The following is a 27,662-nucleotide window of genomic DNA, read 5'->3' on the forward strand; positions in this document are numbered from 1 at the left end:
TGAAAAAATGAGCAGGAAAGGATAAAAACTGGAAAAAAATGTTATCCATGTTCAAAGATAGATAGTATAGGTCAACACATTGTAAAAGCTTTAAATAATTCGTCAGCAAAAAGTCCACCTTAAAATTTTAGATCCACAATTTGTTCATTATTTCTTGGACAAAATTTCCAAAAAAACTCATGCATCGTACTAACATTTGACCTGCACCGATTTTCATATTAAAGTTTTTATGTTATCGAAGAGGATAATCGAAAAATGATTTGGTGCAAAAGAAAAAGTCTCCAAAATCTTTTGTTTTAAATTTTACCAAAGAGCATATTAGTTAAACTCTTGCACATTGGTTCCACATCCAATTTTTCTAGCCAAAACTATTTCAACATCTCTTCAAAATAACCGTGCAGGTCATGCGGGGAAGATGACGAAACTTTGGAGCATTTTCTCTGCCAACGCCCAGCATTTTCAAATATTAGATCCCAATACAGAATGAGATGAAAAACTGCAACCAAATTCAGACTGCTGTCATTTCTAAGCCCCTCGTCCGATAGTTACAGCTCATTATATCGTTTACAAGTGTACAAAAACATTTTGGTGAGAATTTTCTAGGAAAAAAGGAATTCAAGCGTAATAGTGTGATTTCTTTATATTTGGCTGGAAAACCATAAGTGGCTATCGTTAAAGCACTCCAGCATTTAAATGTGAATAAATCTTTTGTGTCTCGTACCATCGCTCGTTACCGTGATACTGGTAGCGTAGCCCGATTTGATTGAAATGATTCGAAAAGTAAAGAACCGACTTGACCGAAACCCGCGTCGCTGTGTCCAAAAAAATGACTCGTGAGCTGAACATTTCGCAATATTTCATTCGGCAAATATTGAAAAATGAGCTCGGGGTAGAGCCATTGAAATTCTAAAAAGTGCAATAACTTACACCGCAACAGAATGAAAGTAAACTCAAAAGAGCTAAAAAGTTGTATCGCTTGACCGAAAGTGTTGAACTGCCGAATTCGGGTTTCTCCGATGAAAAAATATTCGTTGTCTAGCAGTTTGTAAACAAACTAAATTATCGTGTTTACTTGCCAAAGAGGCCAGCTGAAAATGTGCACCTCCGATTGGCCACCAGAACTCAAGCGACGGCCATGGTGATGGTGTGAGCCGCCATAACAGCCGATGGTCGCTCCCCGCTTGTATCAATCGACCATGGCATCAGAATATATGCCGAATATTATCGCGAAAATATTCTGTAGGGTGTATTAAAGCCTTGGGCACGCAAACATTTTGGCCGCAGACCTTGGACACTCCAGCAGGACTCAGCACCATTGCACTCAGCACGTACAACCCAAGAATGGTTACAAAATGAGGTTCCTCGCTTAATTTCCAGCGCACAATGTCCACCAAAATCTCCGGATACCAAAACGTTCGACTAAAGTCTGGAGTATTTTGGAAAGCAAGGTTGGCAGTAAAAAATACCAAAGTGTCGATCACCTCAAGCAAGCGCTTCGACGGGAATGAGCCAAAATACCGCAACATTCAGGCAGCGTGCGAAAGTTCTGTTGGCCGTTTGAAGGCCATAATTCGTGCCAAAGGTGACCAATTCGAACAAATCTAAACTTATTCTAAAATTTGATGCTATTTCCGACATTTTTTGCTTTCATTCGATAAAATTAAAAAAAAATTAAAAATTATGGCGTTTGACTTTGTTGCAGTTTTTTATATCACCCTGTACAATGCAAACTAACCTAAATAGTGAGGTCAAGATTCCCCCTCTTCCACACTTTTTGAAATTTTCGTATTAAGATTCCTTAGAATCCATATGTTTTAGGAATATAGGGTCTTCGGCAATATCATTGATAACAATACGGGTATTATTTTGGCCGAATATTTTAATTCTCAAGTAGGTCACCATAAGGGTCGTTTAGGTTCCTTTATCAAATCATGGTTAGAAACTCCCTTTAAGCAGGCTCTAGGTCCTAGAATACATCAAAAGTCTAAATTTTACCTAAACACTAGGAAATTTAAAGACAAATCTTGGGGCTAAAGCCATATTTCATGTGAGTTTAATCAAAATTTTCCTGCAAAATAGGATTACGTCAAAGATACTTTGGCCAAAATCTGGAATCCATTAAGAAGTTCAATTATAATAAAATGTTTAAACTTTTTTTGTAAAAAAAAAAAAATAAATAAATAAAATGTTCCTTATTCATCCTTTCATTTCAGATCCGCTGCATTAAATGGAAATAAGACTGATGAGAACAAAGCATACTAACTAACCAAAATAACCACCATAAAAAGCCTACATTCTAACAAACCAAATGTTTTTCTAAGGTTCAGCAGCTAGAGGAAAAACCGAAAAATCAGTTAACCTGGATAAAAGGATACAAATTAAATTAAGCACCATCATGTTTTTGCCGGTTAAATCGAATCTGTGAGTATGAAAAAACAACGAAAGTCCGCTAAAGCCTTTAACCGACATTGTTTCATGGTGATGAAATCTGTATATACTCTAGTTAACTAAAACAAGGCCAAAAATCCCTTTACAAATGATGTCCTTTTTTATGTGGAACCCCCCACAGTGTTTGCAAAAATCCCTTTCAACACATCCCCAAAATTTTATTTGGAAAATCTCTAACTTTTTTTTCGAATGAAAATAAATAAATCGAGATACACTCTGCTCTCACCCTTTCGACGGCAAAGATTGTGTCATCATTGGGTATGTGAATTCCCAAACACCCACACATACACAATGTTGTTAACAACATTCTTACAACCCCCAACTCAATACAACTCAACGACAATACAGGACTTGCTTGCATTGTTGCATGACGAATACAACATAGTCAGACGCGTTCATTTCGTTGTGTTGAGACAAGGACATGAGCTGCAGACAAAATCGCAACCACAGCAGACAATTTGTTCGACAATACGGCGTCTTTGATGTCATCATTAGCCTCCCATTCCCCCTACCCGCAAAATGACTTGTTTTGAGGGAGGGGGTATACGGAAAAATGGCTATCTTTCCATACCCTTGAGGCATTCATTTACGCATTCATATGGACATTGTTGTAACATTGTCATTGTCACTATTTTGCTGCATAGTGTTGCCATGAGAATGTCGATTTTTGACCAAAAAATTTTTAAAGAAAGAAAAAAACACAACATCCCCCCGTAAGTTAGTGAGTGACTAATGAATTCTTCAGCGCCTATACAAAATGGCTGAAGCACGGGTAAGTCTTGGCGCGTGTAAGTCTTGGCGCGGGTAAGTCTTGGTAAGTCGCACGGGTAAGTCTTGGCGCGTGTGGTAAGAAAATTCACACGAAAGGGGTACAAAAAATGAGCTAGAATTCTAAAATTTGGAGAGTCACTGATGGAGTGCAGGACAGATGTACCAAAGGAAAGGAATGGAATTGGAAATGTTTTGTATTTGGAACAATTTGGTATCGGGCGAGCAGATAGTTCTTGAAATCTGAAATTTAGTATTAGGTTTGCTGTTCATGTGTATCCTGGATGTATAGAGTTGGTTTCAGAAATGTATGCTATAGTTGCACGAAAAGTATTGAATAGTACTTTTTTAAACCCTCCACCATACTATGGAGGGTATATTAATTTTGTCATTCCGTTTGTAACTCCTCGAAATACTCATGTCAGACCCAACAAAGTATATATATTCTCGATCAGCGTAAAATTCTAAGTCGATTTAGCCATGTCCGTCTGTCTGTCCGTCCGTCTGTTGTAATCACGCTATCTTTCGAACAAATTGAGATAGGAGGCTAAAATTTTGCACACATGTATATTTTGCCAGTAGGCAGGTTAAGTTCGTAAATGGGTCCAAGTTATCATATAGCCCCCCAAATAACGGTACCTCCCGATATTCGGTATTTTGATGATTTTAGCGACATTATTCACCGGAATTGTTTCAAATTTAGCATTTGAAGTTCGTAATGGATACTTCAGCCTAAGACAGAAAATAATCTGTGTAGGTCCACGTCTTCGTATAGCCCCTATATAACGGTACCCCCCGATATTCGGTATTTTGATGATTTTAGCGACATTATTTACCAGAATCGTTTCAAAGTTGGCATTTGAAGTTCGTAATAGATGCTGCAGCATAAAACAGAAAATGGGCCATGTAGGTCCACGTCTTCGTATAGCCGCCATATACCGTACAAATTTTTAACGGATTTTATTTATTTTTTTATTTATTTATTTTTTTGAAATTGTCAAATTTGTACCAAATGTTGGAGGGTATTAAAAGTTCGGTCCGGTCGAACTTACAGCTTTTTTACTTGTTTTTGTATTGGGTGAAGGGATAGAGATAAAATTTTGAAATTTGATATTTATATTACTGATGGTAGTTGTGTTTCAGATTTGGCAATGGCTTGGAAATATGTTGAGATATTACGATTGTTTTAAAAAAGCGTCCTATATTTGTACTCAATGGTACTAAATTTGGTATAAGGTGAAGAATTAGGGCTGGAATCCTCAAATTTTATATGGAGGTTTCTGCTGGTATCTGAAATAGATATTGGGGAAAGTAAAAGTACTGGAACCCTGAAATTTGATATGGATATCACTTTTTGTATCTGTGGTTGAGAGAAGGGCTGATTGTGGAAGTGCGTAATTTGAAAGTACGAAAAGTACAAAATGATCGAAATGCGCCATTTGGTACAGAGGTCACTATTGGTGTCTAGGGTGGAAAGAAGAAAGTGGGTTTGGACATGCATGGTTTAACTGTACGAAAAATATGGTAAATTGGACATGCATGGCATGGTAATTTGGAATTGGGTGTAAGGACAGAACTGGAATTCTGACATTGATATGGAGGCCACTATGATTGTACGAAAAGTACTATTTAGTAATAAAATTTGTCGTTGAGTCAATGATTCCTGAATTTTGATACCTAGGTCTCTGGTGGTTTCTAGGACTTAGATATGGCGGTGGCCAATTTTTTTTTTTTATGAAAAGATGTGGAAAAAGTTTTGCCCAGAGAAATTGGATGTGGAAACATTGTGCAAGAATTTAACTAGTATGCCTCTCGAAAGTAAATATTTTTCGATTATCACTTTCTATGAAAAGTTGAAAGTATGAAGTTTTGTTCGGAAATTTTATTCAAAAAATAATGTACCAATTATGAATTTTGAGTACTAAAATGAACTGGTGGAACGAATCTAAAATTTTAAGGTGGACTTTTCGCTGACGATTTGGCGGACACTTGCTAGTAAACCCATGCTTCATATTCTGGACAAAACCTCGCATGCAGTGTCCATTAGGACCACAAAAATAATGCTATTTAAACATGGAGAAATATTAAAAAAAAATAATAATAATAGTAAATCCACGTTTGTAGTGCCCATTGGGGTCTTAAGAATATATAAAACTCACCATTGCCCTTCATTCATAAAAAGCATCCAACTTTTCGAGCATTTCCCCAAATCAGCAACTCTGGTCCAAAATTTTACTGGCTATGGTGGTTGTTGTGATTTTCATGGCTCACCACCGACAACGAGTCATTTTCCAACAATCAACGATTGCCATTTGGGGACTTTGATAGTCAGAGCATTGTTCTACAGGATTGTGGTGTGTATAGCCGATAACCGAACAAATGTAATTCGGATTGTATTGCTAAAACAAGTGAATTGAGGTTAATTGCTGGCGAGGACATTTCGTTCAAATAAAATGGATACCAATTGATTTTGCGATATGCTGCTGCTCAACGATATTTGCAGAATCAAAAAACCCCGGATAAATAGTAAAGCAACATTGTTGTAACTTAACACCCTTGTGTTCAAATATCTTGTAGTCTAAGGGTGAGGTTGGCCTTAGAGTGCACATAAAAATTTATGACATCCATCAATGTTAATTTGTATCAACAACGTTCGGCATTAGTTTATGGCTAAGACATTGACATGTTACACCAGAAATTCAGAACATTTTGGTTTAATGACTCGCACTAATGGTCACCGTGACATGGATATAGCAATAGAGCTACAGCAACAATGTTGTCAAGTACTTTTTTATGGTTGTGGGAATACATTGTCGGCTCCGGAATGAGAACATTTTTGAACTTTAAAGATTCTTCATAAAATATTTGTTATGAAAGACTTTGGACGAGATTAAGACAACTTAAGTTCAATATGGAAGTACAAACGTAACCTTAAATAATTTTAATTTTTTTTATTCTCAGGCAAAAGTTAATTTTAGCCTTCCTTCCCTTTATCTCTTTTTCCAATATTCCTCTAAGCAATTCATTTTACTTATTATCCTTGCGGGACTTTGTTAATATCTTGGCATTCATTTATTTTCTTGATTCCTTGGGAAAAGCTTTGCGGATTTCAATTTTTTTTATTATTTTCCTTTTTTCATCATTTGCAGTTCCACCGACAACACTGCCAACAGTGAAGATGTCACCACCACCAGCAACAATTCAACACAGACGCCGAGTGATCTTAGCCCACCGGGACCAAATGAGGAAGTTCTACCACAGGCACATCATCAAAATCCAGGACATTGTGTGGCATCGTTTGCAGCGATTAATCAAATGCGTACAAATGCTCAGGTAATGTTAATAACACAACGAAGGCAATAAAATACAATTATTTTCTAAATTATATTTAATGTCCTTGCCAATGAAAGACAGAAGGAATCAACGAATAAGAACAAACAAAGAAGACATTATAAATTAATTTTCCTACAACAAAGACAGCAGATGATTTTAATTTCTATCTAAAAAAGAAAATGCTAATACATTTTCAACACATACAGTAAACGCGGATGATAATGTGATGTTGTTGCATCTCAGCAAGGCCTTGAATGTATTCTTACAAGATTTCCAAGGCACAGAAATAAAAGAAAAATGTTGCAATTTGTCTTATTTCATTAACTCTTAGAAGTCGGACCGTGAAAATATTTTTAAAAAATTTGCAACAATAGGACTCAATTAGGCTTTGGGGAAAATAGTAAAAAAAAGTGGTGGTTTGAAAGGCCCTAAAAGATCTTGACCATACTCTTTAAAGGCATTAGCTGCAATATTAAAATATTAGTAAACCACTTTGCTAATTTAGTAGAGCTCCACATAACAATTAAAAGTTTTTATGGGATAATTTAATCATACACGCTATGATTATAATTATAATTTAAAGTTCAAAGGACTAAATATGCCGAAGCATTTGTTTCTTTTAAATTCGGAATTGTATTGCCCATTTGGTGCACCATTAATTTGAAATCGGATAAAGATATATATGAGTGCTATATCCAAATCTGAACCGATATCGATAAAATTTGGCAAAGATATTTCTGAGCTGTATTTCATATATTTCCCAGAATATCGTTGTTACGGAGTGCATACTACGGTTTTGGGTAACAAATATAACAAATCGGATGAACAATATATATGGAAGCTACAGCTATATCTGAACCGATCTTCACCAAATTTGACGTACTAGCTTCTAGACTCAATTCGGTCGTAAGTGCAAAACTCCATCCCATTTAGACAAATATTAGACGTTTGGTGCACAATAAAAGTTAAATTGGACGAAGTTATATATTGGAGCTATATCCAAATCTGGACCGATCTCGATAATATTTAGCAAATGTATTTCTGAGCTATATTTGATATATTTCCCCAAATATTGTTGTTATAGAGTGCATATTACGGCTGCGGAGGATAAAAATAACAAATCGGATGAACAATATATATGGGAGCTATAGCTATATCTGAACCGATTTCGATCAAATTTGGCATACTTATTTTCAGGCCTAATTTGGGTGTATATGCAAAATTCCATACAATTCAGGCTGATATTACACGTTTGGTGCACAATAAAATGCAAATCGGACGAAAATATATATGGGAGCTATATTTAAATTTTGACCGATTATCTCCAATTTCAATACCAAACAAAGTAAATAATAATACGTTAGACTGTATCTCGATTTCGAATGACGGACATTTTAATAAATCCACTTAGAAATATGGGCTGATCACAATTACGACAAATATTCAGAGGTGTTACAAACGGAATGTCAAATTTAATATATCCTGCTTCTAAGGTGAAGGGTATAAAAATACTTTAAAAAATCAACGCTTTGAAAATACTCATAAAAATCGATGTATGCAAAATTTAAAAAAAATAAAATATTTAAAAAAACTACATTTGAAAATATTTTTAAAAATTAATGTTTCAAAAAAGGGTTTAAAAAATCTATCATTTGGTGAAAATATTGAAAATAAAATCTAATTTTAATCTATGTATAAACAAATTAAATAATAATAAAAAAAACTATAGTTAAAACTTTTTGAAAAAAAAAGTTTGAAAATATTCTCAAAACCCCATGTTTGAAAATAATCTTTAAAAATTCACATTTTAAAATACTCTTACAAACTTACGTTTGAAAATATTCTTAAAAAATCCAAATATACTTAAAAGTCCACTTCTGAAAATATTCTAAAAATTCTTAAAATATTATTAAAGCATCCACTTTGAAAATAGTTTAATTCACGTACGAAAATATGTTTAAAATTTCGTTTTTGAAAATATTCTTAAAAAATCCGGCATTGAAAATATTAAAAAAAATCAGCTTGGATATATATACTTTTTAAAAAAATCATGTTTGAAAATATGTATTTAGGGAAATATAATTAAAAATAAGGTTTTGTAAAAGTCGACTCAAGAAGGCTTTGAAATATATAAAAGAAATCGGAAAGGCTTTAAAAATATTGTTAAAAAATCCACGTTTATTGAGCATTGTTGAGGCTTTGAAATGGTTTTTAAGATCTACGTAGGTTAGGTTAGGTTAGGTTAAAGGACGCGCGATTGCCATATGGCAACCGCTCCACTCGGAGACCTATAGGTCCATTGTGTTCATCCTAGAAAAGAGTTTTGAGAGATAGAGGAAAAAGTGATTGATAGAGAAAGTGAAGATAAGGGATAGTGTAGTAGAGTGAGAATCTACGTCTGAAGAGTTTGCCGTGTCGTCTTAAGCCATTTGAGTCTTCTGGCTAGTTGAAGTATTACTACTGGGTCAGTGTTAGAAAAAGATGACAAGTCATGTGACACTAATTCTCCCATTAGCCTATGCCTCACATTAATAAGTGCTGGGCAGTGGCAGAGTAAGTGTTCGATTGTCTCGATTTCTTCTTCATCTTGACAGATCCTACCGTCGTCCGTCCGTCGCTATCCCATTTCGATGTCATAGCCCTCACCTTACAGTGACCTGTGATGATGCCCACCACGAGTTTTAAGTCAGGTTTTGACAATGACATCAGCGACCTTGTTCTCTTCTCCGAGAGCGTGGGCCAGATTCGTTTGGGGATGTTACAACCAATTACATCCAGCCATTTTTGTTGGATCTTCTCAGAGTAGTGTTTGTGAATAACCTGCAGGAAATGGCACAGTGGTGGTTTAACCGAGTTGTCTACTTGAATTGTAGTTCATTCGGATCATAATCTGGCCAGTTCGTCTGCAGTCTCGTTACCTGGGATGTTAAAGTGTCCAGGAACCCAACAGAGCTTGATGGATAATCCAGTATTTTCCAAGGCTTCCCTGCAGTTCAAAACAGCCCTAGACTTGATTGTAAAGGAACTCAAGGCCTTCAGTGCCGCTTGACTATCGACATATATAGTCACCGGACTACTGACTTCAATGTTCCTCATGACCAGCAGGTCAATGGCCTTTTTGACTGCAGTGATTTCCGCCTGAAAAACGCTACAGTTGTTTCCAAGCTTGTAGGATTCACGAACGTTAAGAGTATCACAGAAGACACCAGCTCCCGTTCCACACTCCATCTTTGAACCGTCAGTATAGACAGCTATGCCGCGGAAAGGTGGGTTGTTTTGAGCCCAGGTGTCTCTGTCAGGTATGTGTATGTCAGGTGGGTGGAAGCTTAGTCGTGGTGAAATATAGTCACTTGCAAAGTCTGTCTCTCCCACATTCCTTACACGCCTTAGAATCGCGGAATGTCCAAAGGGTTGACTGTGCCATTCACCTAGTTCTCTGAGTCGAAGAGCACCCCTGGATGCCTGTTCCTCCACATATAAATTCAGTGGGCCTAGACCCAGTAGAGTATCCAGTGCTGATTGAGGCGTGCTCCTGAAGGCACCCGTTATTAATAAGGATGCGGCTCGTTGAACTTTGTTAATATGTCGTAGATAAGTTAACTTCTTCAGAGAATGCCACCATACTAGAGCTCCATAGGTTAGAATGGGGCGAACGATTGACTCATACATCCATTTGATGATGTGCGGTTTGAGGCCCCAGCTTTTGCCTATAGAATTCTTGCAGGAATAGAGTGCAACTAAGCCTCTCTTAGCTCGTTCCTCGGTGTTCCTCTTCCAACTTAGTCGGTGGTCAAGGATAGTGCCAAGGTATTTGGCTTCTAGCGAAAGGTTTAATCTGACTCCATCTAGTTTCGGTGGTGTAAATGTAGGGTATTTACGTCTCTTAGTGAAAAGGACGAGCTCTGTCTTTGATGGGTTCACGCCTAGTCCATTGCGACGCGCCCACCGTGATAGGGTGACTAGAGCTCCTTGCATTAGATCCGAGATTGTTTGCACGAATTTCCCGGCGATTAACAGGACGACGTCATCAGCGTATGCGACTACTTTCGTTCCTGTTACCTCTAGATCCATAATTATATTGTTGATGACCAAAAGCCAAAGTAATGGTGATAGGACACCCCCTTGCGGAGTGCCCCTCGTGACCGATTTCCTGATGTATATTTCCCCAATGCTCGAGTTGATAATTCTGCTGCTAAGCATGGTATCAATCCAGTCTATGAGGAGTTGAGGTATTTTAAGTTTTGATAAGGAATCATGAATGGATTCTAGCGTGACATTGTTAAAGGCTCCCTCAATATCGAGGAAGGCAGCCAAGGTGAATAAGGAAACATTCATGTTCTTCTCTATAAACCCTACAACATCATGTTGCGCTGTTTCAACAGACTTACCTTTCATATAGGCATGTTGAGCATTGCTGATGACGGTCTTGGGTACTAGAGATCTGATCTCTATGTCTATCAGCCTTTCCAAAGTCTTCAGTAGAAAGGATGATAGACTTATTGGTCTATAGTCCTTGGGAAGTGAGTGACTCGGTTTCCCCGCTTTGGGGATATAAGTAACTGTGACTTCTCTCCAAGCTTCAGGAATGTAGGATAGACACAGACAAGCTTTGAAAATCTCCCCCAGTATTGGGGATAATGACACTGAGACACGCTGTATCATAGCGGGAATAATACCGTCTGGTCCTGGAGATTTAAAAGGCTTGAATGTATCTATCGCCCATTTGATTTTGGGTATGCTTACTATTCTGTTAGCCAAGTTTTGTTCACTAGTCGTATGATCACGATGCACTTGATCGGTTTGCCGATTGCTTGCAGCGTCGATACAGCCTGGGAAGTGTGTGTTGGCTAGCAGGTTAAGAGTCTCTAGTCCAGAGTCAGTCCATGTGCCGTCAGTTCGTTTTATACTTCCTATGGATTTAGGATCCTTCGAAAGGACTTTACGAAATCTGGAGGCGTCGTTGACACTTTCAATAGACTCCGTGAAACATACCCAAGATGTGCGCTTGGCCTTCTTGATCTCACTGTTGTACTTGTTAAAGGATGCCTTATAGGCATCCCAGTCAGTACGTAGTTTGGTCTTGTTGGCCCTATTGTACAGTCGTCTACTATCCCTCCTTAAGTTGGCTAAATGCTTTGACCACCAAACTGGTTGACATTTCTTCCCTGGGTAGGTTAGCGGACAGACTTTTTCATAGCAATCAATCAAAGCACTCGTTATCGCATTTACGGAGTTGTCTATATCGAGACCATGTTGTCGAAACAGTGAAGCCTGGGTATAGCCAGCTTCGTAAATTTGTCCCAATGTGCCTTTCTTGGATTCCTATGTGGTTTTTGAGGAATACCATCTACTAAGACTTTGAAAACTATCTTCCGGTGATCTGAAAACGAGCACTCAGGAGATACTTTCCAGTCTTGTATTAGGGATTCATCATTGTTAGTTAGGGTGAGGTCAATGACCTCTGCCCTGTCTTTGATCTGAAATGTTGCGTCATTGCCCCTATTACAAATTTTGAGGTTATATTTTAAGATAAAATCAAAAATCGACTCACCTCTGACGTTGGTATCGTTGCTACCCCATTGGAAGTGGTGTGCGTTGGCATCACAACCAATTATTAGATGCCCTTTGTCAGCCAGATCTTCGAGCAGCTCCTCTACTTCATGTCCAGGTGGGTCAGGTCGCTCGTACGGTAGATATAGAGATATGAAAAAGTGAACCCTTCCGGATTTAGACTCCAATCTCGCTACCGTAACGTCTCCTCCACTGTTGTTGCTAAGGAAGATAAGATTTAAACTCTTTTTGGCAACAATACACGTCCTTACCTTATCACCATTGGAGACCGCATAAGAGACATACTGCCCACTCCCTAGTCCAGTTTCCCTATTATTGTATATATAGGGTTCCTGAACCAGAGCTATGTCTACTTCAGCTTTCGAGAGGGAGAGCAGCTGCTTTGCAGTGATGCAGATTAATCTGCATGATGCTAAGTAGCTGCTGTTTTCTTCCACCTAATACAACGGCGTTAGACGGAAGCGGATCCATCCAGCGCCGAAATGCAGTTTTTCCCCCACGAGCTTGAAGGTATTCCTGGCCGTCCGTATCCATAAATACCTTGATGACCAGGCCCCCTCCCTCAGTGTTTGAACTGACAAGACGCCAGTTGTCCGTCTTGAGGTTGGGGTTTTGCTTGCCCAGTATCGTCAGGATGCGTGCCGGATCCACGGATGGTGGTGGCACCCAAGCTGTCAATACTTTACGGCAGGGGATGTCCTTCAAGGATACAGCCGCCAGATCGCATCCCTGCCAGAGATCGCGAAAGCCAGATACTGCGGTGACCAGGTAATCCTTAGATTCCTGGTTCTCGCAGCACATTACTTTCACGCCTTTGTAAAGGGTTGCACTGCCGAACTGCATACTTCGTGGGTCACCCTCTCCCGTGAAGACAAGCTCTCTCAGACGATCTTCGAATAGCAACCATCGACTGTCCCTGATTTTACCTTCCGGTTCAGCCTTGTCGATGATTGCTACCCGAAGATTATCCGGGTAGATAGTTTGCGAGTATTTCCTCTTCCGTCCTGTTTGGCCTGCCGTTTGTGACTTGACCTCTCCCTTGTGAACCTTATCAGGCTTAGAGCTTGACGGGGCTGGTGGGGGAGGTTTAGTCGCGACCGGCTTGCTAGCGGACGGAGTTGGCAAAGGCTGAGAAGCCGGGCCCTTAGATGCCTTCTTGGCCTCAGGATGTGGTTCTTCCGTAGACCGACCCCTTTTCAACGCTGGGCGTGAGGAGGTATCGGCCGTGGTGGTCTTGTTGGTGGCGATGGAATTGCTGACCTCCGCAGGGCCCTCAGCAGAGGGTTGAACCACAGATTGGTTTACCCTACTGCTGATAGCAGATTGTAGGAGAGGTAGAAGATTCTGGTTTAGAGAACAACTCGGTAAGTGCGGGTGGTTCCGTTCGAACTTAGCAATTACCTTGAGGTTCATCTTTATCAGAATCCTCTCTCTCTCCGTTATCTGTGCGGGGTCTTTGCCGATAAATTTTTTGCAGTAATTTACCGACCTTTTATATCCCCGCTTTGCTTTCACCTCTTTTGGGTCGGCGCCATCACGAGAGGTAGGGTTTCCGGCAGGATCCCCGCCAGTGCCTACAATGATGGCGTCTTGCCGATCGAGACTGGTGGCATCGGAAGTGACCGACGTTATTCCCTCCTGGGTTTTGGACTCCGCGCAAGTCTCGCTGGGAGTGTTCTTGGTGGCTTGTTCAGATGACTTACCACTTTGAGACGAGGAAATGACCGTGATGTCCAGTTCCTCATCCGAAAGTGGTGAATCATCTCCAAAGCCAGAAGGAGTACTCTCCTGACTGAGCCTTAGCGTTTTTGTCTTCTCCAGGAGGGCGGACAACTGTTCGCTATGTCGCTGGATGTTGTCATGGATGACGTCACTGTAGCTCAGTATGTCGTCCCCTCCCGAGTTTGAAATCATGTCCTGTGGCCGGTCCTTGGTCGGTGCTTCTTTGGAAGCAATGGTGTCGTTGGTGGAAGTTGGGGTTTTGTTTTTGTTGTTATTATTGTTCTCCATATGAAAGGTCGGACTTGGAGGAGACGAGGTCCATCATGGCATAGCCTCCCTACCATGGCAAGGACTTGGCAACTAAGCCTGTTACTCACTGAGGCGCCCAGGTATCACTGAAGCAACCGTTCGAATACAGTCGGTACCCTGACTGCAAACCGAGGAACGCTGATGGGCACGGTTTACGTAACACCCCAGCGTTAGGGGGTCTTATTCCTCGGTAGACCAACACCGATCACTGGATAATTCGAGGCGCCAGTTGTTCGCCTCGTCGAACCAGGGATCATGGGCACTCGGACTGCTTATTTAATTCGCAGCTGCCCAATATATCTATTGGGCGTTCCACTATCTGCAACCTGTGGACGCGTCCGGTAGCAACCAGCTATGCTTCCGATGATCGGCCGGAAGCAACGTAGGTTAAAAGCAAAAAATTTATTTTTTTTTTTTTAAATGAATAAGAAAATATTTTTTGTTGTTGCAAAATAGTTAGGCTTAATCCCATTATTATTGTTTTTATAAATCAACGTATGTTTATTAGTGGAGAACGATGGTAATGTTTACCAGTGGGAAAGGATAGAATAAAATGTTGGAAATATTTTTAAAACAAGTAAGCAAAGGCTACAGTCGAGCGGGGCCGACCGTTGAATACCCTACAACACTAAAATAAACGATACAGTTTATATAGGCGAGATACTCGAAAGAATTCCACAAGATATTGTGACAAATAATAAAATAAAACCATCATGTTTCGTTCTCTAATTTTCGAATAATAGCAACTTAAACTAATTTGCTCATTTCCAATTTATTTGTAGATGTTGCATGTAAATGGTCTTCCTAGATCTGGAACCAATATTTCCCAAAGACCTATAATCCCTCAGACGTGGCAAAAGATTAACATTTATTATTGGTTTTTGACTGAAACGCATCTATATGAGATACAGACATTTGACTATATTCTTCAACGAAATCAGCGTTAACGTAATAGTCAGAAGTGCGTCTTTCCTGTATTTGTGAATTCTCCAAAAAATCACTGGAATGGACCTTTTCGTATTTTGTCTACAAAAGTTGGCAAACTATTTCGCATATTGAATATTTTTGGATGGCCATCCAAAACTGCTTGGCTTTTGCAATGTCCGGTAACCCCCATTCAAATGTGCGTGAGGATCGGGCGACAATTACGACCTGCTGACAATTTTGCAGTTTTTTGGTCCATTTCAACCCCTAAATATATGGCGATCATCTCCAAAAAGAGTAGGCTTCTATTCTGACCCTCATCTTATCCCCATGCAAAATTTCGTAAGGATCGGGTCATAAATGCGATCTGTATATGGTATCCTGATATCCTAACTACTTAGTTTTGTTAGCTGTAGAAATATTACCAAATGTTTAATTCAAAATGAAAATATGACAAAATTGAAAAAATATGAGAAAATTTTACAAAATCAATATTTTCATCTTTAGAGAGATATTTTATGCGATTTTTTAGACGTTGTTTCTTTCCTGCCAAGAGGCCATTCTGAATTAATGAGAACTGTCGAAATCAGTTCAGCCGTTCTCGACATATAAGAGATCTTTCAAGCATATCTCCTTTGATAGACATATATATCGCACATATTTTGCTATATATCCGATTTGTTGGATAATAACATCAATGTAAAGGTCAGAAGTTACCTTGTGATCGCTTTGTGATTTCGCTGGGATTTAAAATATTCGCGGTTTAATGAAAATTTTTGAATTTTTTCAACAAAAAAGATATGGTCTATTTTACCCGCTAAATATTATCCGATGATCACCCAAACTGGTAGGCTTCTTCCCCGCCCTAAACTCTATCTACATGCGAAATTTCGCGTCCATTGTTCTATAATTGCGACCTGTATAGCTACTGCAAAATTCGAAATTTTTTCAGTATTTGGTCCATTTCAACCCCTAAACATTTGGCAATCATCTCCAAAAGCAATAGGGTTTTATTGTGGTCCAAGCCCCACCTACATTCTAAATTTCGTGAAGATCGGGCCATAATTGCGACTTGTAGAGTGATTACAAATTAACATGGACAGACGGACAGACGGACGGACGGACATACATAGCTAGATCGACTCAGCTCGGCGAGCTAGGAAGATCCATATATACTTTCCTATGTGGGAAACCAATATTTCGAGGTGTTACATAATTTTTGGCCCAATCAAACTTATAATACCCCCAACACATAGTGTTGTAGGGTATAAACTTCCCGTTGGTTGGACTCCAAAAGCTTTTAAAAATATTTAAAGCAATTAAACAAATCCAAGTTTCTTGGACTCACCAAGGTTCTGACATATTTCAAAAGCAAAAAATGTTATTGAAAATATTTTTTAAAATATCCATGACTCATAATTTTCCATATTTTCAATGTTGCTGCCTCAATTTCTTACTGAATCAGTTGAAATTTGATATTTTGGGCTATCCAGTATTTAAAAAAAAATTATTTGTAATAGATCCCTAAAAAAGTAACGAAAAAAGTCTACATTGATAAAGGTCCCTAAAAACTGTTTAGAACCACCTGTGCTACCCTCACTTCAGGCGAAAAATTGCAATCGAAATCAAAAATTTCCCACATCGACAGAAATTACTGTATGTTTGTTCAAATCGTTATTTAAAGCTCATCGTGTGCGTATATAGAACCTACCTCATCAACGTTTCCCAGTCATATATCGTTGTCATGTCGTTTCATTCAATACGTGCCAGACATGAAGGCGCGAATGTGTTTTGTTTTTTATTTTGTTGTTGTTTACGTTTTTCAATTTTCGTATTAAATTCAATGGAGACCACTTCCCCATTTCTTCTAATTTCCACTGGAAAAGGTTACAAACTGTCAACGGCGGGGAAATACACATATCTGTGCACATATGTACTTTGAGTTTATTGACTTGTTCGTTCTTCCTCATGCCTTGGGTTGTTGTCTCATATACTCGAGGGTAATTCACATTTCTGTGCCGGCTGGCACATACATTGTTGTGAACATGGCTGGATGGATAAATGGACGATACGGTTGGTGTCGAAACTTGTCATGTTATTTTTAACACCTATCACCTAACTTGCCTACATAGAGGAGGCAACTTCCAAATCTGCCAGCCAGCCAACCGGCGCACACACATTCCAAACATAATTCTATTAGAAAACTTCGTTCCGTTTTCATGTGTAGGATTTTGAGACACACAACCACCCACATTCTGGGTACACGAACCCCATACTCATACTCTTTAAAGTGACACTTTGCTCAGCAAATCTTCCATGGAAAGAGGTTGACAAATTATTTATGGTTGCATGTCTTGCTATTGCTTTAGGGTCATGTAGAAGTCAAACACACTTCGAAGCCCAGAACGTTTTTCTATGCCTATGGATTATTTTGTTTTTCTCTCGTCCAATGGGAACAGTGGGAATATCTGAGACTAAATTTGAGAAAATTTCTTGTCGACTTGCCTTAATGCCAAATAATCGTTCATTAAGACGTGTAATTGGCATTTGCATTGCAGAGACTATAAGTTAATGGAAATGTAATATAGCTCAGTGCTGCAGGTGATTAAAGAAGACGAAGAAGAAAATTAAAAGAAATCTCATTAGGATTTTGTTGGTAACATGAAACAGCTGTTAAACTGAATTGTTATAGGTGAAAATTCGAATAACTGTAATAAGATGTCTGATTACAATAATTAACTAAGCTCTTCGGTAATTAGGAGAGTTAATGGTGCGTATACGTATTGACAGCACGTATACGCAGTGATGTTTTGCACATGCAACCAAAAATCAGATAGAAACTTCAATAAAACAGAATATGTACAATGTCATGGCGCTCAATAAAGTTTGGTGATTTTTTAGAACACATATTTTGAAAGGATACAAGGATACATATGGTAAGGTTTTATGCAATAAGAATAAATGTTCGGCAAGAACGTTTGTACCTTCAATGGAGTGCTTGAAGTATATATTCGTTTGGCTTTTTTTATATTTGAATAAATCATCCAACATATATGAGGTACCAGAACAAATCACAAATATTGGTCTCCTACGAACTTACGTCTGGATGATACCTATCCATAAAATGGGGCTTTTGATGACTGTGTATACAACACCAACATTGCAACAGTAACACCTTGTGGAATTGGCGCTAGTTCAGACCTCCCAAAGTACTGCCGATCACTGAGTTAAGAACTTTGCTAACAAAAAATTATTTCACCGTAGACCTAGTGCGGATATCATTTTGCTCATGTGTAAAAGCCGTCTATTTCTTTCACTTCACGGCTATTCAACAGATTTCTCAACTATGGGTCTACTTACACAATCTTCACGCGGAGTGGGGTGATTGTGGAGCGTGTTTGTGACCCTATTTAAATGGACGAACTTCGACTACTTGGAAATGAACTACATCTACGAAATTTCCTAGAATTTACTTCCGCCATACTTCTAGTCCACTCCATTATCATTTCAACGACATTTATTGAAACTAAAAAATATTTTTTGTGTTTTTCCATTGTATTTTTTAACTTTTGATATTTTTACTAGCAAGTACCAGCTACTTCGTCAGCGAAATGTGCACCTTAAAATTTTAGATTCTTTCCAAGAGTTCGTGTTACGCACAATTTGTTAAGTTTGCCGAGGAGGATATTAGTAAAACCATTGCACAATGATCTCACATCCAATTTTTCTGTTCTAAACTATTTCAACGTCTGCATATGTAAACCCTAGAAACCAACAGTGACCTCAATATCAAATTTAAAAATTTCAGCTCTATCCCTCCATCCAATACCAAATTTAGTAACATTAAGTACGTATATCCAAAATAATCTACATCTCTCCATCTCATCAACAGATAACCAAAATTAGTACCATATAGCACTTTTTCAACAATTATAGGACGCATTTGCAAAACCAGCTCTATACATTCACTCAATACCAAATTAATTAACATTTAGTACTTTTCGTATAATTTAACTACCCATTTGCAAAACCGCTTCCATATCTTGAAAGATATGAAATTTCGGTAGTCCAGCTCTATCGATTCACCCGAAACTCAATTTAGTATCACTTAGCACATTTCGTACAATTATAGTACACATTTCCGAAACCACTTCCATATTTCCAGGCTACATATGAACAGCGACCATAATACCTACTTTCAGATTTCAAGCACTGTATGTTCCCTCAATACCAAATTGTACCAAATATAGTACTACTTGGTACTTTTCATTCCCAATTTCTTCAGTTCCAAGAATTAAATTTTGAGATTTTACAATTCTCCTTTTACATAATTCCAATTGGTACCAATTTTGGTGTCTTTGGTACACGCATTGTTAGAATTTCGAAAACCCCTTTAGTTTGTTTATCTGAAAGACTCCCACTCCAAATTTCAGACTTCCAGCTCTATTTCTTCCCCAAATACCAAAGTTAATAATTAATTTAGTAATTTTCGTACTTTTTAGTACGTATTTACCCAAGTACCGTATATAGTACCATTCAGTACTTTTTGGTACGTATTCTCAAAACCACCTTCAAATATGAACCCTACACTCAAACAGTGATCCTAATGCCAAATTTCCGATTTCAAGCACTATTCGTTCATGCAATACAAAATTTAGTACCTTTCCTACGCTTACTGAACGCATTTCGAAACCCAACTCTCTATCTAAATCCCTACCCACCAGCAGATACCCAATATTAGATCAACCTTTTCAACTAAAACCAAATATTACCGAATCTAGTACCAGTAAGTTCAGTTGTTATACTAAGCACATACACATACAAAAGTCAAGATTTTAGCTGTATTCGATCACAAAATAGCAAAAGGTACGAGATATAGTGTTTTTTAGTAATAACAAATCCATTTCAACGTTCGTTTGTCGGGCTGGTGCCCACGATAACTCTCGAAGGAAGTGTCCGATTTGTTCAAAACTTGGTACATCGTAATATTATTGTCAAATCGAGTTCGGAGATGGACAACATCGGTCCACACCTTCAAAAGGTCAACATTTTCAGAAAGAGGAAAGATCATTCGATTTTGTGCAAACTTGGCAAATCCCATTATTTTTGTTAGGGCTAGGTCAGGTGAGAAAATGGACAATATTGCCCACTCCATCAAGTACCTCCTCCACAAAGGAATAATTCTAAATCTTATGACATGTGAAATAAAAGTCCGATTGTCTTAAAATTTCACACATCTCAATATTTCTATCAACTTATTGGTCAACTCTTTCTGGTACCTCCCCCACACGGGGTCAATAGCCACGAAGCTCGTAGAACTCGAAATTACCATAAGGTTCCTTTCAAAGCCGACACATCTAAATATTTTTATTAATACAAGATTTGTTGAGAAGGTGGGATATATCGGTCTACTCCATTTAGAACCACCGCCAAAACTAGATTTTGAATAGCCATGGAGTTCGTAAAACGCAAAATGAGCATCAGATTCCCTTCAAACTCGGCACATCTCAATATTTCTATCAATGCAAGATCGGTTGAGAAGATAGAATATTTGGGTCCACTTCTTTTGGTAGCTCGTAAAACGTTAAATGAGCATCAGATTCCCTTCAAACTCGGCACATCTCAATATTTTTATCAACTGAGGATCTGTTGGGTAGATGGTAAATATCGGTCAACTCCTTCTGGTCATACCGCGCAAAGGGTCAACATTTTAAGTAACCAAAAACGATCATAAAATGCAAAATAGAATTCTCTTATTTCTACCAAAGCAACATCTGGTTCGAAAATGGAATATATCGGTTCACTTCTTCTGGTACCTTCCCCACAAACTGACAACTTTTTGACTAATTATAACCTTTCCTCTGTTCCATAACTTGCAAGAATCTACTATTTTTATACCCTCCCCCATAATATGTAGGGTATATTAAGTTTGTCATTTCGTTTGTAACACCATTTAGACTCCATAAAGTATATAAATTCTTGATCAGCGTAAAGTTCTATGTTGATTTAGCGATTTGGTATTTGAAGTTCATAATGGATGCTACAGCCTAAGACAGAAAATTGTCTAAGCAAGTCCACGTCTTCGTATAGCCCCCATTATAACGGTACCTCCCGATATTCGGTATTTTGATTTTATCGACATTATAACCGATTTTTATACCCTCCACCTTGGAAAGGAGGGTATGTTAACTTTGTCATTCCGTTTGTAACATCTCTTAATATTCGTCGTAGACCCCATAATGTATATATATTCATAATCAGCATAAAATTCTAAGATGATTTAACGATGTCCGTCTGTCTGTTAGCAGAATAATGGGATGGTTGGTATTGAAAATGAGATATATTGGTCCACGTTTTGGTATAGTCCACATATAACAGTACATACCGATATTCGGTATTTTGATGATTTTTGCCACACTTTTTCACGGATTTGTCTGAAAATTGATATTTGTAGGTCAAAATGGGTCCTAGTTCGTGCGGCGAAACATTGTATGCATAGGTCCACGCTTTGGTAAAGCCCCAATATAACGGTACATCCCGATATTCGGAATTTTGATGATCTTTGCCACTTTTTTTTCACGGATTTGTCTGAAAATTGGTATTTGTAGGTCATATTGGGTCCTAGTTCGTGCGCCGAAACATTGTATGTATAGGTTCACGATTTGGTATAGCCTCCATATAACGGTATCTTCCGATATTCGGTATTTTGATGGTTTTTGTTATATTTTATCACTGATTTGTCTAAAAATTGGAATTTGTTGGTCATAATGAATTTTTGCTCCGTTGGGGAAATATTGTTTGTATAGGTGCACGATTTTGTATAGCCCTATATAGCGGTATCTCCCGATATTCGGTATTTTGATGATTTTTGCCACATTTTCCCACGAATATGTCTAAAAATTGGTATTTGTGGGTCATAATTGGTTCTAGTGTTTCCATTACCCTAAGGTGGAGGGTATTAAAAATTCGGCCCGGCCGAACTTAATGTTTTTTTACTTGTTTAAGATTCGCATTTGAATATTGTAATGGCTTATAACAAATGTTACCTACGCAGGTTCATGTCTTCATATAGACCATAATATAATAGCTACATTCGGTATTTATAAGATTTTAGCAGATTTTTAACGGATTTTATTGTTTTTGAGAATTGCCAAATTCGTTCCAAATGGTGGAGGGTATTCAAAGTTCGTCCCGGTCGAACTTAGAGTTATTTTAATTGTTTAACATGTAAAACATGTCAGCGATTTCAAACTTCGTGTATCTCAATATTACTGTTAACCATAGATTTAATAGGTTTTTAACTGGTTGAACAAATTTGAGTGAACGAAAATTTAAATACCGATATTTGTAACATTAGGGTAGCCTCATAGTTCTATATTTCCCATCCTAATGGCGATAAGTATAAAATAAATTCTACATAATAAATTAGATCAGTAGCTATACGCACCGGTTGCTCATAATGATTTACAAAAGCCAAATGTAATTATTCAGATGAAAATTTATACTACTTACGACTACTACTTAATCCTTACCAAAGAAATCTTGAAAATTGTTCCATATGAGAAAATATATCTTATTTAGAAGTAAAAAAATATGACTTGATCCACGGTAAAAACATTTAAACCTCTTCACAAAAACGTTAAAGATTTTCACACATTCATTTTTTCTTTCTTTTTCTTTTAATGCAAAATCCCAAAACATCATTTGGTGATATCCTATCAAAACACCAACACACACATCTACTCGCCGACTCGTTGTCTTACGGAATTTCAACTGTCTGCTGCCACCACGCTTGCTTTTGCTGTCTATAGTTATGCGATGTTACTTTGGAAGTTGGCGGTGAAACCTTACATGCCCACAAAGTGGTTTTAGCCTCAGTCTCCCCCTATTTCTATGCCATGTTCAATGGTAAGTAACGGAGCAAATCCCTAAATGCAAAAATATACCTACGTTTTTGAGACACAAATGGGAATTACACATATGAACACATATATGTATATTTGTATGTGTATGTGGGGCTATTTGCCAGTATGTGAAATATTACATTCTTATCAAGTCTCCGCCAGCCAGACAAACACTCCTTTAATGCTCTTAAAATTGACTACCATAATATTTCATGCTCTGAATTTACCCTCCTCCCATCTTTTTTGTTTCTTCCCGCCTTCTATATGTCCTTTACAGATGATATGCTGGAACGTACACAGGGTATTGTACGTCTGCATGACATTGATGTAACTGCCCTCAAACATTTAATCGATTACATTTATACGGGAGAGATTACCATAACCGAACAAAATGTTCAGGTCCTATTGCCTGCATCGAGTCTGCTGCAAATGCATTCGGTTAGGGAAGCCTGCTGTAAATTTTTGTTACGTCAGTTACATCCTTCGAACTGTTTGGGTATTCGTAGTTTTGCCGGTAAGTTGGGGGTGGAAACTGAAGATGAATAACATGTATTGGAAGGAGATTTCATAACTTTCTCATTACAGATGCCCATTCGTGCAAGGAGCTGCACACCAGATCGCATAAATATGCATTACAAAATTTCCAACAGGTCGTTGGAACAGAGGAATTTTTATTACTGCCATTTGAAGAGGTAAGTTTCGGGTGTCTTGGAAAGAGACGGAGATTGGATTTCAACATTTTCGTAGTTCAATATATACAAATTGAACTTAAATCTTTAACAAATAGTTAACGAAGAATTAAAATTTAAAGAGACAGGACAATCGGATGGTTGTTGGTTCGGGTGTGTGACTATGATTTGTATTTGTTTGCTGTGGGGAGGAGATCGGTTAGTGGAAGCTGGCTAAGAGCATTGAGCTGGGAGCTTGAGCTGCCTGAGAGCGTGCTAAGGGCTGGGAGTTTGTTAAGAAGATAGGAGCTTTTGACTGCATTGAATCTAACATTTGCCATGATAATTGGAAAATATTGAGTATGGGGTATATTTAAAATGTGACTTGAAAGTGTTATAGTGAGAAATCCATTGAATAACTACCTAGTTGAGATTTGCTCGTTCTTACTCCCAATTAAAACGCACCCTCGAGCGGGAGTGATCTAAGGTTGTAAGTTTTATATAAAGTTGATTGTCCACTCGTTATACCCTACACCACACTGTGGTCAGGGTATTTTGCCTTTGTGCATTTGTTTGTAACACAGAGAAGCAAGCGAGAGAGACCCATAGTTCATTTCAATGATCTGCATAGAATCACATTCTGAGTCGATTTATGCATGTCCGTCTATCCATGTATTTTTTTAAGCAATGTATAGGTCGCACTTATTGCCCGATCGGGATTAAATTTTATACAAATAACGTGGTTGGCCCAATTAGATATAGCTCCCATACACATATATAGCTTCGTCCGATTTACCTATTATTGTCCTCCAAATTTGTAATATTAGTCCAAATAGTATGGAATTTATAACATACGATCAAATTGAGCCTATAAGCAAGTATCTCAAATTTTGTGGAAATCGGTTTGTGCATAGCCCCCATACATATTGTCCATCCGATTTGTCCAATTTCTTCTCCATAGCCGCGATATGCACAGATTAGAAATACATTTGCCAAATTTTATCGAGATCGGTTTAGATTTGGATATAGCTCCCATATATATCTTTATCCGATTTCAAATTTATTGTGCACCAAATGGTTAATATAACCCCAAATTGAATGGATTTTGGCAAATACAAACGAATTAAGCCTGGAAGTAAGTCTATCAAATTTGAAGAAAATCGGTTAAGATATAGCTATATGTCCAATATGCATGTTTTATCCGATTTTGTATTTAAGTCCCTCAGACCCGCAAAATGGTCTTCACAACAACTATATTTGATCCCTGCTATCACATACAGCATAGAAATACCTCTGCTCAGTTCAGATTTGGGTATAGCTCCCAAATATATATATCTTCATCCGATTTCACGTTTATTATGCCTAAAAGCGTAGTATTAGCTCAAATAATATGGATTTCGATGAATATTAGTTCAGACACAAATGCCAGAATACCTCCTTGAATACTCTAACAAAATTCTAATCAAATTGAAAGAGTTATCTTCGACTCCCAGAGTTTGTCAGATCTATTTAAATTTTTCTAAATTTTATTTTCTTCTTCTCTCCCTCTCTTTCTCCTGCAGGTCAAAGATTTAATATCAAACAATTTGCTGAATATATCCTCCGAGGAGAAAGTGTTCCATGCCGTGTTGAATTGGGTCAAGCACGATTTGGATGAGCGTCAAAATCACATTGCTGAATTGATGAGTCATGTGCGTTTACCTCTTGTAAGCCGTGACTTTTTGATGACTTGCGTGGAGACGGAACCGCTGATCCGTGAAGATTCACAATGTAAGGAGTTGCTGTTGGAGGCAATGAAATATCATCTCTTGCCCGAACAAAGAAGTCTTATGGGCAGCCAGAGGACCCATGAACGAAGACCGGACGGTATGAAGCCCTATGTATTTGCTGTTGGTGGTGGCAGTCTCTTTGCCATACACAATGAATGTGAGGTTTATAATCCACGGACAAATGCCTGGTCAACCATTGCCCCAATGTTGTGGCGTCGTTCCCGATCGGGTGTGACCGCGCTGCATAAAAGTCTATACGTGGTGGGTGGTTATGATGGTGTCAATGATCTGGCCACCGCGGAGTGTTACAGTCCATTGACCAACAAATGGACCTACATTACACCCATGGGTACCAAACGCTCTTGCTTGGGTATTTGCTCATTTGATGGTTTGCTATATGTATGCGGTGGCTATGATGGAGCTTCGTGCTTGAGTAGCACAGAACGTTATGACCCGTTGACTTCGATTTGGAGTTCTTGTCCGGCCATGAATACACGACGCCGTTATTGTCGCCTGGCTGTTTTGGATAATTGTATCTATTCACTGGGTGGTTTCGATTCCACCAATTATCAGTCGAGTGTGGAACGTTTTGATCCAAGAGTTGGACGCTGGTATCCGGTGCCGAGTATGACGGCTAGACGAAGCAGTTGTGGTGTGGCCTCGGCAGATGGTTACCTTTATTGTATTGGAGGTAATGATGGCACCATGTGTATGTCCAGTGGTGAGAGGTTCAATTTGCGACGCAACTGCTGGGAACCCGTAGCCGCCATGCATTCACGTCGGTCCACCCATGAAGTTGTGGAAGTAGATGGTGCCCTATACGCCTTGGGCGGTAATGATGGCTCTTCTTCGTTGAATTCCGTGGAACGTTATGATATACGTTTGAACAAGTGGACCATTGTTAATTCGATGGTGGCTCGACGTAGTTCGGTGGGTGCAGCCGTCTTGGATTGCTTCCATTTGGAAAGGGGGCTAGTACAGACTACAAATTTATGACCCGCACTGAGCTCCATTGCTGAATCGTTTGCTAATGCAGCTGCCGCTAATGGCACGGCGACGGGAACTCTTTCGAAAAGTTCCTCACCCACTGCCACTAACGGCATGACTACATCAGCAACGGCATCTGTTGCTGCTGCCACATCATCAAATTCTGTGACTTCAACATTGTCTTCTCTGGCATCGACATCTTCGAACAGTGTCACCACCACCAACAATCCAATCTTGCCTGGCCGAGCAGTGAGCGGACGTAGCATGCTTTCGGGGGATCTATTAAATGTAGTCTTGCCACCAACCTATACTCTAAGCACCTCGGCGCCATCATCATCGACATCCACCTTGAGGCGGCACCGTGATCGCAACCCAGCCCCGGAGCCTAGCCCTCGCACTGAGCGGCCCAACAGCGAAGATGGCAGCGGCAAACCATCAACTGCCTGATACTTGTACTACAGATAAGATAAGGCGTTCGACCTACAGTTTTGACATATGCCCAACGAATTCACTGCCTTCTTACTACCCAGTTCTTCGCCTCCTGCTCCTTCGATTTACCTTCCCTTTTGCTGTAGGTGGTACAAGAGGGCCAAGGCCCTAAAACAAAATCAAACTCTTCTCTAAAAAACAGATCCCGCAAGAGAGCAAAAGAAAGAAAGGAAACGTTTAAAATACTGGTATCTTATTAGGGAATTAAAATATACAAAAGAAAACCTATCTGAACACTTACACTTTAATCTATGGATCGAAGAAGCCTGTAGCTGGACATACTAGAACTTTTTTTGTATTGTGGAATTGATTTAAATTACTCTTAAGAAATAAACAAAAGACCAAATTAATAAATGCCTTGCACAAGCTATACAAGGTGTTCTAAATATACATATATAATAATCATAAGTATTGATTGGATTTCATAAAGGAATTCACTAAAACAAATATGAATTTATAATAGAGTCGAACCTAACCTAACCAAAACTAAACTTAACCTAACCTAAAACAACAAGCCCACTTACATCTTTTTTATGAAATATTGAGAATAGCATAAATTTTTTTGCTCTTATGAACAATTTTTTTATAAAATGTTTAATGAAAAATTACAAAAACAAAAAAAACACAACTATTGATAACTTATCAAAACATCAAAAAGGAAAATTATTCATAACTTACAAATAAACAAAATAAATAAATATAAAAGCAAATCTGAAAAGATTTGCCATATTCTCTATGGTATTAAGAAATGAAAATAAAAAAACACATTC

General features: G+C 38.4%; 1 protein-coding gene across 1 annotated transcript in view; it reads left to right on the forward strand.

Annotated features, from left to right (window-relative positions):
- Positions 1-27,662, forward strand: part of LOC101896480 (kelch-like protein 17) — a 91,525-nt gene extending 63,863 nt beyond the window's left edge. The window contains exons 2-7 of the mRNA XM_005188902.3: positions 2,214-2,421; positions 6,366-6,549; positions 22,887-22,983; positions 23,257-23,493; positions 23,565-23,671; positions 25,210-27,662. Of these exons, the coding sequence (XP_005188959.3) occupies positions 2,396-2,421; positions 6,366-6,549; positions 22,887-22,983; positions 23,257-23,493; positions 23,565-23,671; positions 25,210-26,412 (1,854 nt within the window). The 5' untranslated portion in view covers positions 2,214-2,395 and the 3' untranslated portion in view covers positions 26,413-27,662. The remainder of the gene's footprint in view (positions 1-2,213; positions 2,422-6,365; positions 6,550-22,886; positions 22,984-23,256; positions 23,494-23,564; positions 23,672-25,209) is intronic.

Source organism: Musca domestica, unplaced genomic scaffold (assembly GCF_030504385.1).
Source record: "Musca domestica strain aabys unplaced genomic scaffold, Musca_domestica.polishedcontigs.V.1.1 17, whole genome shotgun sequence".
NCBI classification, from domain to species: Eukaryota; Metazoa; Arthropoda; class Insecta; order Diptera; family Muscidae; genus Musca; species Musca domestica.